The sequence below is a fragment of the Pan troglodytes genome, chromosome 12, assembly GCF_028858775.2.
Source record: "Pan troglodytes isolate AG18354 chromosome 12, NHGRI_mPanTro3-v2.0_pri, whole genome shotgun sequence".
Classification (NCBI taxonomy): Eukaryota; Metazoa; Chordata; class Mammalia; order Primates; family Hominidae; genus Pan; species Pan troglodytes.
Window position 1 is genome coordinate 90702543 of NC_072410.2, and position 14874 is coordinate 90717416.

The 14874-nt window shown below is 37.9% G+C and overlaps 1 protein-coding gene across 8 annotated transcripts in view; it reads right to left on the minus strand.

Annotated features, from left to right (window-relative positions):
* The window catches only part of SPAST (spastin), a 93781-nt gene that overhangs the window by 32108 nt on the left and 46799 nt on the right, over positions 1–14874 (minus strand). For all 8 annotated transcript variants that reach the window (XM_001164367.6, XM_009442262.5, XM_054678314.2 and 5 more), the window contains 3 exons: positions 11171–11358; positions 10161–10294; positions 9785–9878 (listed from right to left, as the gene is read on the minus strand). In XM_001164367.6, coding sequence (XP_001164367.1) covers positions 9785–9878; positions 10161–10294; positions 11171–11358 — 416 coding nt within the window. The remainder of the gene's footprint in view (positions 1–9784; positions 9879–10160; positions 10295–11170; positions 11359–14874) is intronic.

Sequence of the window (14874 nt, forward strand, 5' to 3'; positions counted from 1 at the left end):
CCAGACTCAGGGACACTAGGCATGGCAGGAATCAAGGGTAGAGCTCCTGACTGAAAACATCTCACCTACACTTTAATAATAGTGAAGGTGTATGTACTTTTAAGTTGAATCATATGAAATGGATAATATCCAACTTAAAAAAAAAAACATGCTGGGCGCAGTGGCTCACGCCTATAATCACAGCACTTTGGGAGGCCGAGGTGGGCAGATCCCCTGAGATCAGGAGTTCAAGACCAGCCTGACCAACATGGAGAAACCCTGTCTCTACTAAAACTGCAAAATTAGCTGGGCGTGGTGGCACATGCCTGTAATCCCAGCTACTCGGGAGGTTGAGGCATGAGAATCGCTTGAACCCGGGAGGCGGAGGTTTCAGTGAGCCGAGATCGTGCCATTGTATTCCAGCCTGGGCAACAAGAGTGAAACTCCATCTCAAAAAATTAAAAATTAAAAAAAAATAAAAATAAAAATAAACTTTTTTTTTAGTGATTTTAGGTTTACAGAAAATTGAGCAGAAAGTACAGAGTTCCCATATAACCTCTCATTCCTTTCCAATTTCCCCTACTCTGAATATCTTGTATTAGTGTAGTACACTTGTTAGAACTAATGAAAAAATATTCATATATTATTATTAACTGAAGTCCATATTTTACATTAGGGTTCACTCTTATGTTTTACATTCTGTGGGTTTTGACAAAGGTATAATGACATGTATCCACCATTGGATTATCATAAAGAACAGTTTCACTGCCTTAAAAATCCACTGTGCTCCACCTATTCATCTCTCCCTGCCTCCCTTGGCAACCACTGATCTATTTACTGTTTCCATAGTTTTGCCTTTTCCAAAACATCATATAGTCAGAATCCTATAGTGTAGCCTCTTCAGACTGGCTTCTTTCATTTAGCAATATGCATTTATGGTTCCTCCATATATTTTTGTGGCTTGATAGATCATTTCTTTTTATTGCTGAATAATACTCCATTACATGATATACCAAAGTCTGTTTATCCATTCACCTACTTATGGATGCCTTGACTGCTTCCAAGTTTTGGCAATTATGAATAATGCTGCTAGAAATATTCATGTGCAGTTTTTTTTATTGGATGTACATTTTAAACTTATTTGGGTAAATACTAAGGAGTAAGACTGCTGGACCATATGGTAAGAGTTTTGTAAGAAACTGTCAAACTGTCTTTAGTTCTGTAAAAAACTGTCCAACTACCTTCCAAAATGGTTCTACCATTTTAGATTTCCATCAGCAATGAATTAAAGTTTCTGCTGCTCCACATCCCTGCCAGAATTTGGTGGTGTCAGTGTTTTAGATTTCAGCCATTCTAATAGGGATGGCAGGGTATCTTGTTGTTGTTTTAATGTGCAATTTCCCTAACGACATGATGTTGAGCATATATTCATATGCTTGTTGTCATCTATCTAGCTTCCTTGGTGAGGTGTCTGTTCAGATATTTTGCCCATTTATTAACTGGGTTGTATATTTTCTTATTGTTGAGTTTTAAAAGTTCTTTGTCTATTTTGGATACTGGTCCTTCATCAGATAATGAATTTTGTAAAGTCTCCCACTCTGCTGCATGTCTTTTCATTCTCCTAACAGCATCTTACACAGAGCAGAAGTTTATAATTTAAACAAAGTTCAACATACTGATTTTTTTTTTTCAAGGATCATGTTTTGGTATTGTACCTAAGAAGTCACTGCCAAACCAAAAATTTTTCTCATGTTATCCTAGATTTTCTCCTATGTTATCCTCTAGAAGTTTCAGTTCGCATGTTACATTTAGGTCTATGATCCATTTATTTTTGTGAAAGTTGTCAGGTCTGTGTCTAGATTAACTTTTTTGCATGTGGATGTCCAGTTGTCCTACCCCATTTGTTGAAAAGGCTATCTTTTCTCCACTGAATTGTCTTTGTCCCTTTGCCAAAGATCAGTTGACTTTATCTGTGTGGGTTGATTTCTAGGCTCTCTGTCCAATTCTACTGATTTATTTGTCTATTCTTTTGCCAATGACATGCTGTCTTGATTAATGTAGCTTTACAGTAAGTCTTGAAATTGGGTAGTTTCAGTCCTCTGACTTTTTTCTTCTTCAATACTGTGTTGGCTGTTCTAGGTCTTTTGCCTTTTCATATAAACTTTAGTTTGCCAGTATCCACAAAATAACTGGCTGGGTTTTGACTGGGACTGCACTGAATCGATATATGAACTTGGGAAGAACTGACATCTCAATAATATTTAGTCTCCCTGTCCATTTACATGGAATATCTCTCAGTTTACTTAGATCTTTGATTTCTTTCATGAGTGCTATAATTCTTCTCATATAGATCTTCTACAACAAACTTTGTTAGAACTACACATATTTCATTTTATTAGTGTTAATATGAAAGGTATTGTGTTTTTTGTTTTTTTTTGAGACGGAGTCTTGCTCTGTCCCCCAGGCTGGAGTGCAATGGCGCGATCTTGGCTCACTGCAACCTCTGCCTCCTGGGTTCAAGCGATTCTCCTGCCTCAGCCTCCTGAGTAGCTGAGATTACAGGTACCCGCCACCATGCCCAGCTAATTTTTGTATTTTTAGTAGAGATGGGGTTTCACCATATTGGTCAGGCTGGTCTTGAACCCCTGACATCAGGTGATCTGCCCACCTCGGCCTCCCAAAGTGCTGGGATTACAGGTGTGAGCCACTGCGCCCGGCGGTATTGTGTTTTAATTTCAAATTCCAGTTGTTCACTGCTGGTAGATAAAAAAGCAATTGACTTTGTATATTAACTTTGTATTCTATACCTTGTCATAATCACTTATTAGTTCTAGGAGCTCTTTTTGTTGGTTCTTTGGGATTTTCTACATATGCAATCATGTTATCTGCAAACAAAGATATTCATCTATTTTTTTTTTAATATAGATGGGGTTTCACTACATTGCCCAGGCTGGTGTCGAACTCCTGAACTCAAGCAATCTTCCTGCCTTGGCCTCTGAAAGTGCTGGGATTATAGGTGGGAGCCACCATGCCTATCCCTCAACTGTTTTTGACCTATAAAAACAGTAATTTCAGCCCAGGTGTGGTGGCTCATACCTGTAATCCCAGCACTTTGGGAGGCCAAGGCAGGTGGATCACCTGAGGTCAGGAGTTCGAGACCAGACTGGTCAACATGGCAAAACCCCGTCTCTACTAAAAATACAAAAATTAGCCAGGCGTGGTGGTGCATGCCTATAATCCCAGCTACTTGGGAGGCTGAGGCATGAGAATCGCTTGAACCTGGGAGGCAGAGGTTGCAGTGAGCCAAGATCATGCTAAGGCACTCCAGCCTGGGCAACAGAGTGAGACTCTGTCTCAAAACAAAACAAAAAACAAAACAAAACCTAGTAATTTCACATGGCTCAACCTAACAGAAAACAAAGTCCTCTCCTCCCACCCATTTTCTGGAACACCAATAGTCAAGCTTGTATTCTCCAAACAAGAGACTAGAAAATTCTTTTCTAGAGAAGCCAAATAACCCCAGAAAAAAAAGACTGACAGCTATAGCCATTTGGAGAAACCCAAATAAACAGTAGGCTTGCTGCTTGATCATTCTGTGATTAATGGGCTCTCACTATCAACAATTTACTTACTTACAGCACAGAGTCCTAATCAACTTTTTTATTGTTCCACGTAATATAAGTGGACAACCAGAATAACCAGACATTTGAGAGAAGCTTCCAATACGAAAAAGCTTAAGGCAAAAAGAAAAGAGGAGGAATCTGGAAGAAAGAGATAATAAAGTAAACAAAAGAAAACTTGACTAAAGCTCCCAGAGACATAAAAGACACTGCATCTATGAAATCAGAAAAGGGCCAGGCATGGTGGCTCATGCCTGTAATCCCAGCACTCTGGGAGGCCAAAGCAGGTGGATCACCTGAGGTCAGGAGTTTGAAACCAGCCTGGCCAACGTGGTGAAACTCCGTCTCTACTAAAAATACAACAATTAGCCGGGCATGGTGGTGGTGGGCACCTGTAATCCCAGCTGCTTGGGAGGCTGAGGCAGGAGAATCACTCGAACCCAGGAGGCAAAGGGTGCAGTGAGCTGAGATAGCACCACTGCACTTCAGCCTGGGTGACAGAGCAAGACTGTGTCTTAAAAAAAAAAAAAAAAAAAAAAAAGTGAGAAAGATGAAACAAAAAAAATTTTTTTAAATTAAAGAATTATAGAACCTTTCTCAGAATTGAAGGATGAATATCTAGAAAGGTCCAAGAGGGGCTGGGCGCAGTGGCTCATGCCTCTAATCCCAGCACTTTGGGAGGCTGAGGAGGGCGGATCACCTGAGGTCAGGAGTTCAAGACCAGCCTGAAACCCTGTCTCTACTAAAAATACAAAAATTAGCTGGGCGTGATGGCAGATGCCTGTAATCCCAGCTACTCGGGAGGCTGAGGCAGGAGAATCGCTTGAACCCCAGAGGTGGAGGTTGCAGTGAGCTGAGGTTGCACCACTGCACTCTAGCCTGGGTAAGAAGAGTGAGACTCCTTCCCCCCTGCCCCCCTAAAAAAAGAAAGAAATGTACAAGAGGGAAGAAGAAAAGAAAAAGTAAATGCATCAAGCATATCATTATAAAATATCAGAAGAATAAAGAGAAGATCCAAAAAGCTTTGGGAAATAGAAATAAGAAGTCCAATGCTATCCTGATTCCTGATCTTCTGTCTCTAATACAAAGCAGCACTGGAAGCTAGAAGACAATAGATAATGCCTTCAAAATACTCATGGAAAATAGTTTCCAACTTAAATCTTGACATCCAGTCAAATTATTAATGAGAAGACAGCAGAATAAAGATATTTTCAAAACTACAGCATCTCAAAATATTCCCTCACACAACCTTTTCTCAGTTACTGAAAGATGTAGCCATCAAAATGAGAAAATAAATCATGAAAGTGGAAAATATGGAATTTAAAAGACAGGAGATACATAATAAAGAAAGGAAAAAAGGAAAAGGAAATTATGATGGTAGTGAAGACAGATTAGAGAACAACCACTTTGACACAGGCATGGAAAGCATTTGGTCTCGAATGAAAAGAAGAAGGTGGTTCCAGAAAAGGGTATTCTGGAAAAAAAAAAAAAAAAAAAAAAAGACCTGAGTTAACAGGTTTTTAGATTGGTTTGGCCATGTGGAAATTAGACTGAAATGGAACAGAAGAATTATCAATCAATAAGATGAAAATGAAGCAAATGAAAAAATAACACAATTATTTAGGGGAAAAAAAGGCTGTACAAGGAAAAAATAGTACGCTACTTGGCTTGGTAATGAATAATATTTAAAAGCACTAAATATTCACTGTACTCCAGCCTGGGTGAGAAAAAGTGGGAGGACAGGAGTAGAAGGTGTGTGGTATGATGGAGCTAAGGGTTCATTTACTATGATATGCAAGTTAATAGATTCGAAAAGGAAACAAAAATTAAGAAATGGCTTTATAAGATTATTTAAAGAGGTAAGTTCTAACATTTTTGAAAGAAGAAAGGCTTATGTTTAAGCTTATATGAAAGATAACATCATATTTAGAAATTCATGGAAATTTCTGTAATCTCAGCTACTTGGGAGGCTGAGACAGGAGGATCGCTTAAGCCTAAGGCCACGCTGGAGAACACAGCGAGACTGTCTCAATCAAAAAAAAAAAAAAAAAAAAAGAAAGAAAGAAATTCATGGAAATTTTACTAGATAGAGAAGAGCTTTTTAAAACTGGAGAACAATCACATTCTTCTATAAATCTCAAAGAATCACATTTAAGCAGCAAGAGAACAAAATAAGAAATATAAAAGCTCGAAATGATAGACAAGCTGCACAGGATACGGAAGAGATCTATGAAATAAGGACAGAAGAATATACGCTTTCTTTGTAAAATATTTGAGAAAAATATTTAGACAGATCACTGTGATATACTTTAAAATGTAGTCTTTTGGGCGAGAGGAGAGGGCATGTTCTATTTTCTGCTATTTAGTTTGAGTTTTTTGTCAAAGATTAATATTGGCTACTTTCAAAAATTATGTTTAATGTTAAAATACAATTAAAAACATGGTCCTATGGGATTGAAGGAAGATGGAGAAGTTTTTCAATATCTCCTTCCAGGGCTATGGCTTCATGAATGAGCAAGATTTAAAGCACTTATTTTAAGTAATTCTGAGAACAATCTACCTCAAGTGAGTATCTTTAGTATTATCTCCTTAAAACCAGTTTTAGATGACTAATTATGATTCTGTGTTTCTACAATGAAATAAAAATTCCAGTATACTCAAGAATGCCTGCCACTCACCTTCTTGATATAATCTAACAATGTCTCTGTTGTGGTCTATGCAAGCTTCCTACTACAGGGAATTAGGAATAAAGCTGATTTTTTTACACAATGGAGGCGTGTTATGGGATAAGTCTTATCCATTCATAGGCTTAACAAGATTCATTTTGTGAGTCTATTGTGAAAAGCTGAGCTAGGACAATAATATTCCCTTTCTTGGAAATCTGAACTACAAGGAAAAAAAGTTCCATTTGGCAGGTGTGGTGATGTATAGACAAGTTTGTACCAGGATATAAACCTTGAGACCTGGCTCTACCACAGATCTTGCTCTTCCTTAGGTCTCAGTTTGCTAAGTTTACCAAGGTTTCTGCCCCTCCTGAGGTCAGGTTATTCAACTTTATTGGAAATAACTTGCAACTGGCATTTTTACATTATTATAGCTTCTTAATTGCACATTATGTCACTACCATGAAAATATGCCTAAATTCAAATTCACATGTTACTTATTATTTTAGATATGTTCTCTATAGGCCTGGGTAAAGCAAAAGCTGAATGACTTTTCTTGCATAGCCTAAATATTTCCTTGGTATTACCTTCACAATTTTAGATATATTTTTCTACCGTAAAAAGCATGTCCCTTAATAAATAAATGTAAGAATTAGGTGGCAGCTATAGCACTAACCAGGCAGCTCTAATCTTAGAAAGGTATTTCCTAGGTCTACCACTTAACTAAAATCTTGAGCAAGTCATTTTAGCTCTTAGGACTAGTTTCTTTTTTTTTTTTTTTATTTTTTTTTTTGAGACAGAGTCTCGCTCTGTCGCCCGGGCTGGAGTGCAGTGGCGCGATCTCGGCTCACTGCAAGCTCCGCCTCCCGGGTTCACGCCATTCTCCTGCCTCAGCCTCCCGAGTAGCTGGGACTACAGGCGCCCGCCACCGCGCCCGGCTAATTTTTTGTATTTTTAGTAGAGACGGGGTTTCACCGTGTTAGCCAGGATGGTCTCGATCTCCTGACCTCGTGATCCGCCCGCCTCGGCCTCCCAAAGTGCTGGGATTACAGGCGTGAGCCACCGCGCCCGGCCTTAGGACTAGTTTCTTTATCAATGAATCGATCAGAAGACTGCTAAGATCCTTTTCAGGTCTATAATTATGTAAATCCTCTTTAAGCAAGCTTTTTTTTTCAATATTTAGTCTACAGCATTTACTAATCTTATATAACTCCGGCAAAATGTTAGCTCAATACGTAAGCTACGTTTCCCAAAGTGTGACCTGAGGTGGTACATGACATAAATCCAGTTCACATAATGACAAATGCTTTCTATTTTAATAATTATCTAATTATTTTACTGGGTATTAGCGAAAACCTAACTAGCATATCAGACCAGTGATTTTATGTACTTAGAATGAGTAATAAGTAAAATAGACTTGAAAAATATTCAGTAAGTTCTAGTACAGTTGGTACTCACTTACAAGTGATAAACACCATAAAGGCAGTATGTGAATGACTCAAGACTATGGAAAAATTGAGACAGCCATAAAACCTTTGCACATTTATTTAATAATGCACCCACCACAACGTGCCACACAACTTATTTCCACTACATGTTGTAGGTAGGTCCGTAAGATTTTAACGTTAATAGTGAAATAACTGTGACCCAGAAGTGAGTCTTCAGATTTATTTTTTGCAATATTATTGGAACAGCACTAAATATACCATCTGTGAACTGGAAAAATTCAAAACGGTGCTAAGTATGGAAAGCCAAATATTTATTATCAACTGCAAGATTGCCTATCTTCCTTAGTAAGTCATAAAATATGGGATGGAAGATTAGGTTTCTACCCATCATTTAATGGCTCTATCTACTTTGATGACTTAATATCCTTAAAAGTCATTCTTTTAAAAATTGTTCTTCATGCCAGGCACAGTGGCCTCTGCCTGTAATCCCAGCACTTTGGGAAGCCAAGGTGGGCGGATCATCTGAAGCCAGGAGTTTGAGACCAGCCTGGCCAAAATGGTAAAACCCTATCTCTACTAAAAACACAAAAATTAGCCAGGTGTTGGGGTGCATGCCTATAGTCCCAGCTACTCGGGAGGATGAGGCATGAGAATCACTTGAACCCCAAAGGCAGAGGTTGCAGTGAGCCAAGATCAAGCCACTGCACTCCAGCCTGGGTAACAGGAGCAAAATTCCATCTCAAAAAAAAAAAAAAAAGAATTATTCTACCTGAATTCCTCTTTTCTCCAGTACAATTTCTCTCTTTTTAAAAATAATTAAAAAAACACTTTCCCATAAAGTACTTGTTTATTATCACTGTCATGTTGGTATTTAGCCTTCGATGGAGTTTACCACACTCTTTGAGCGGCATTTCCAAGCAATCCAATTCTGGGACACTCATTGTGTCAGGGGCCACTACCTGCCTGATTTCCTTCTCTTAATATTATTTATTTATTTTTATGTATTTATCTTTTTAAATTTTTATTTATTTTTTTGAGACGGAGTCTCGCTCTGTCACCAGGCTGGAGTGCAGTGGCATGATCTCAGCTCACTGCAACCTCCGCCTCCCGGGTTCAAGCGATTCTCCTGCCTCAGCATCCCAAATAGCTGGGGTTACACACCACCAAGTCCAGCTAATTTTTGTAATTTTAGTAAAGACGGGGTTTCAACATATTAGCCAGGATGGTCTCAATCTCTTGACCTCGTGATCTGCCCGCCTCAGCCTCCCAAAGTGCTGGGATTACAGGCGTGAACTACCATACCCGGCCTGTTTTGTTTTTGAGATGACATCTCGCTCTGTCACCCAGGCTGGAGTGCAGTGGTGCCATCTTGGCTCACTGCAACCTCTGCCTCCTGGTTCAAGCAATTCTCCTGCCACAGCCTCCCCAGTAGTTGGGACTACAAGCGTGCGCCCCCACACTAGGCTAATTTTTGTACCTTATCTTAATTTTAAATCTCTCTCACCTTGATATCAAAATTTGGCCAGATGTAGTGACTCACACTTGTAATCCTAACACTTTGGGAGGCCGAAATGGGTGGATAACTTGACATCAGGTATGAAAGACCAGCCTGGCCAATATAGCAAAACCCCATCTCTACTAAAATTACAAAAATTAGCTGGGCATAGTGGCACATGCCTGTAATCCCAGCTACTTGGGAGGCTGAGGCAGGAGAATCACTTGAATTCCGGGAGGCAGAGGTTGCAGTGAGCTAAGATCATGCCACTGCACTCCAGCCTGGGCGACACAGTGAGTGAGACTCCGTCTCCAAAACAAAACAAAATTATATCATACTACCCACTTTTCCTAAAAATATAAAAGGATTGGAAATTAGGAACTCATATCCATTTTCCTATTCTATAATAACTTCTCAACATCAATTGTTAATGTTTTATCTTTTTTAAAACATTAAATCTACTGTTACCTTATATGAATTAATTATTTTAGTATAGCTCAAATATTTCTTTACTACTACTACTACTATGGATTCAGTAACAGATGGTATTATAGAAAAATGATAATATAAAGTTCTTACCTCAGGCCTCAGAGAAGGAAGAATAACAATTTCTTGCAATGCTTGTTTTGCCAAATCTTGACCAGCTATATCATCAAATTTAACAGCTGTTCCACTAAGAAACAAGACTTCAGTTAGTTCTACGATACAAACAGGGCCCAGTTATTACAAGATGAAGCCTAAGCCCTATGACATATAGTTATTTTTATGTTAACTGTTAAACTATAGTTAAATCAGTAAAGCAATGGTTTTCTACAATTATAATTGAAAACTATCATAAAAATTAAGTATGTAAACCAGACAAGGTATTTATTATCTATTTCACTCCTGACATGTTTTATAAGTAAAATTAAAATATAAAAACTATAAAATAAAACATTTAGATGGCAAAACTTACTTGTCCACAATTTCATTCATTATAAGGTTAGCAAGGTTGCTGTCCACATTCCTAAAATTCTTCAAGTCTTTTTTCTTACGAGTAGCAGTTGTAGGGGTAGAAGGTTTATTTGTCCTATTTGTTTTCGGAGTACCCTTAAAGGATACAAAATTTTAATATGAAAATACAACCTAACATTTACACTTTTCATAAATAAGTTAACCTTAAAGTTCACAGAATTCAAGCTTTAAAAACAGGAAAAAGGGTATAAAAATCCATAAATTGTATATTTATTTACCTGAAGGTAAAACTGTATTCACTAGAGAACTATATTTGGCATTAAGTCAGTTATAGAGGATTTTATCCAGAGATTTAGTTTTTACAAAATAAAAACAAATTTTAACCCTTGTTAGAATCATGACAAAACTCTAGGTATGTTACTGCTATAAAACATTTACAAAGATTGAAATAATTTTAAAAATAAATTTAAAATGAAATATACAGCATTATATAAAACAGACTGGGTAAGCAAAACTTGGTATTAAATGTCTAATGAGGTCCAAAAAAAGTTTTATAGCAAGTTGCCCTGTGGATTAAAAAAAAAATTAACTTTGGGCACGGTGGCTCATGCCTGTAATCCCAGTACTTTGGGAGGCTGAGGCAGGCGGATCACCTGAGGTCGGGAGTTCGAGACCAGCCTGACCAACATGGAGAAACCCCATCTCTACTAAAACTACAAAATTAGCTGGACGTGGTGGTGCATGCCTGTAATCCCAGCTACTTGGGAGGCTGAGGCAGGAGAATCGCTTGAACCTGGGAGGTGGAGGTTGCAATGAGCCAAGATCACACCATTGCACTCCAGCCTGGAAAACAAGAGTCTCAAAAAAAAAAAAAAAAAATTTAACTTCATGGAAACTTATCCATTCTCTAAAGTATTATAAAGTACTTATGATCAACTTAAGCAGGAATAGTATCTTAAAAATTTTTCTATTTGCAAAAAGACAGCAATTAAAGTTACTGTCCCAGAATACCTTATGAGTGGTAGGAGCAGGACCAGATCCCTGTTTCACTCCAGAAACCATGGATAAACCACTGTAACTAGGTGCTCTATGGTGGCCTGAAAGGCCTGCAGATCCAGTTTTCATAACTGTTTTTGAACGAGGCAGTGAATTACTAGTGTGTGTTAAGGGGTCTTTTCTTTTTGGAACAGCTCCACTTTCTGACAAGGAAAAAGTAAAACCATTGTGATTAGAAAATTGTAGCTGAACATAAAGACAAGCAAACATTTGTAAAACCAAGGTAATAATATATTTTTTTAATTCAAAAATATTTCAAAATAAGATTTCAATGAGAACATGTACCAGGATCTTCATAGGGGTGGTCACTAGGTAGATAGGAATATGGTTATTAGGTTTTTTCCCCCTAATGTATAATTCTAATTTTCTCTTTTTTTGAAACCTGTGGCCTGGGCTGGAGTGCAGTGGCATGATCACAGCTCATTGTGGCCTTAATCTTCCTGGGCTCAAGTGATCCATCCTCCCACCTCAAACTCCCAAGTAGCTGGGACATCAGTTGTGCACCACCAGACCGGACTAATTAAAAAATTTTTTTATAGAAACAGGGTCTCACTCACTATGTTGCCTAGGCTGGTCTCGAACTCCTGGGCTCAGGCAATCCTCCCACCTTGGCCTCCCAAAGTGCTGGGATTACAAGAGTGAGCCATTGTGCCTGTCCCTATTCTAATTTTCTTATTAAAAACAGTATTTGTGCCTGTAATCCCAGCTACCTGGGAGGCTGAGGCAGGAGAATTGCTTGAACCACGGAGTCAGAGGTTGAAGTGAGCCGAGATCGTGCCACTGCACTCCAGCCTGGCGACAGAGAGAGACTCCATCTCAAATTTAAAAAAAAACAAAAAAACAAAAAACAGTATTTTAAAGAAGAAACTACTTCATTTTGGGGAACAGAAAGACAATATAAAAAGGTTATGAAGCGCCGGGCGCGATGGCTCACGCCTGTAATCCCAGCACTTTGGGAGACCGAGGTGGACGGATCACCTGACGTCAGTAGTTCAAGACCAGGCTGGCCAACATGGTGAAACCTCGTCTCTGCTAAAAATACAAAAAATCAGTCAGACGTGGTGGTGGGGGCCTGTAATCCCAGCTACTTCGGAGGCTGAGGCAGGAGAATCACTTGAATTCAGGAGGCGGAGGTTGCAGTAAGCCGAGATTGCACTACTGCACTCCAGCCTGGGTGACAGAGTGAAACTCTGTCTCAAAAAAAAAAAAAAAAAAGTTATGAAGCAAATAAAGCTCTCAAATAAGAAACAAAATATAGTAAAGGCATTAGGGATAGGATGTACAGAGGAAAAAAAAGTAGCACTCGACTACTTTGATTCCAAACTATTATAACTATAAACACTATGAAAGTCTGTTCCCACCAAGAGGGTCTTAAAACCTAATCAATTTTAGGCCGGGTGTGGTAGCTCACGCCTGTAATCCCAGCATTTTGGGAGGCTGAGGCGGGCAGATCACCTGAGGTCTGGAGTTCAAGACCAGCCTGGCCAACATGGTGAAACCCCATCTCCACTAAAAATACAAAAATAGCTGGGCGTGGTGGCACATCCCTGTAGTTCCAGCTACCCGATTGCGGTGAGCCCTGATCACACCACTGCAATCCATCCTGGGTGACTGAGAGGGACTCTGTCTCAAAAAAAAAAAAATAATAATAATCAATTTTAATTGAAAGAGTATAAAGATGTGCTTTTACATATGCTAAGTATTATATGTGCTGTATATATGCAAATGAACATTTATAGAACACCTCTGATTAAGTTGAAAAGGTTATTTGTCCAGTGTTGCTCTACTATATATATTACAGGTTTGTAAATGTTTAAATCTCACCACTCCTAAATAATATTTTTATATACTACGCAACAAACATCAGTGTTTATTTACAATGTTTACTGTGAAGACAAATGTTAAGTCAGTCAGCAAATTAGAGTGGCCAAAAAAAAAGACAAAACCCTCAATTTTACTTTTGTAATCAAATCTCTTAATACGGTTTAAGAAAACTAAAGACTCTAAACTAGTATAGGAAATCAGCTTATTTAATTAGGCAACCACTTTACTTTTACTACAAGTTAACTATTATAAAATCAGGAAGTATAAATAAAATTCAAGTTAAAAAAAAAACAAAATCCACATTGGGCTGGGCGTGGTGGCTTACGCCTGTAATCCCAGAACTTTCGGAGGCCAAGGTGGGCGGATCACAAGGTCAGGAGTTTGAGACAAGCCTGACCAATGTGGTGAAACCCCGTCTCTACTAAAAATACAAAAATTAGCCAGGTGTGGTGGCGTGCGCCTGTAATCCCAGCTACTCAGGAGGCTGAGGCAGGAGAATTGCTTGAACCCAGGAGGCAGAGATTGCGGTGAGCCAAGATCACTCCATTGCACTCCAGCCTGGGCAACAGAGTGAGACTCCGTCTTAGAAAAAAAAAAAAAAAAAAAAAAAAAAGCCACATTCAGGATACCTTAAAACGAGGTTCTAGAATAAATAAGACCTACTACTTGATAGAGCAACAGGGCGTCAATAGTCAATAATAACTTAAGGCCAGACGCAGTGGTTCATGCCTGTAATCCTAGCGCTTTGGGAGGCCAAAGCAGGTGGTCCATCTGAGGTCAGGAGTTTAAGATCAGACGGGCCAACATGGTGAAACCCCGTCTCCACTCAAAATACAAAAATTAGCCAGGCATGGTGGTGTGTGCCTGTAATCCCAGCTACTCAGGAGGCTGAGGCAGGAGAATCACTTGAACCCGGGAGATGGAGGCTCCATCTAAAAAAAAAAACAACTACTACTACTACTACTACTACTACTAACTTAATTATACATTTTTAAATAAATAAATATATGTATATATATTAAAAATATATAGTTCTGAGACTTTATATATAGACATTTCCACAAGGAACAAGTATGAGAATGACAGCAGACTCTCTATCAGAAGTAACAAATGTTTGTTGGAAATGAGGTATGTCCAAAATGTTGAGGTGAGAAAAGTGACCTGTCACATTAAAATGAGGGTATTTCAGACACTGGAAAGACTAAGAGTTTAACCACAGATATTCACTAAAAGAACTACTAAAGGAGGTCTTCTAGTTAAAAAGCAAATTAAACAGAGAAAAGAGTATATACCTATAATATAAAGTTAGAGAACAAAAAAAAAGATCAGAAAACCTGTGGGGAAGAAAAACTCAAAAAGGAAAAAATATCATTAATATATAATACGTGGCTTTGGGGTAAACAATATTTTGCTAAATCATAAAAATCTTAGCTATGGTTTTTTGATATTACTAAAAATAACTATATGTATATGTAACTATATATGCTCCATGTATACTATATAGTATACTATATATATATTCTATATATACATATAGTATACTATATATATACTCTATATATACTATATAGTATACTATATATATACTCTCTATATACTATATAGTATACTATATATACTCTATATATACTATATAGTATACTATATATACTCTATATATACTATATAGTATACATATATACTCTATATATACTATATAGTATACATATATACTCTATATACTATATAGTATACATATATACTATATAGTATACATATATACTATATATACTATATAGTATACTATATGTATACTATATAGTATATATACTATATGTACTATATAGTATATATAC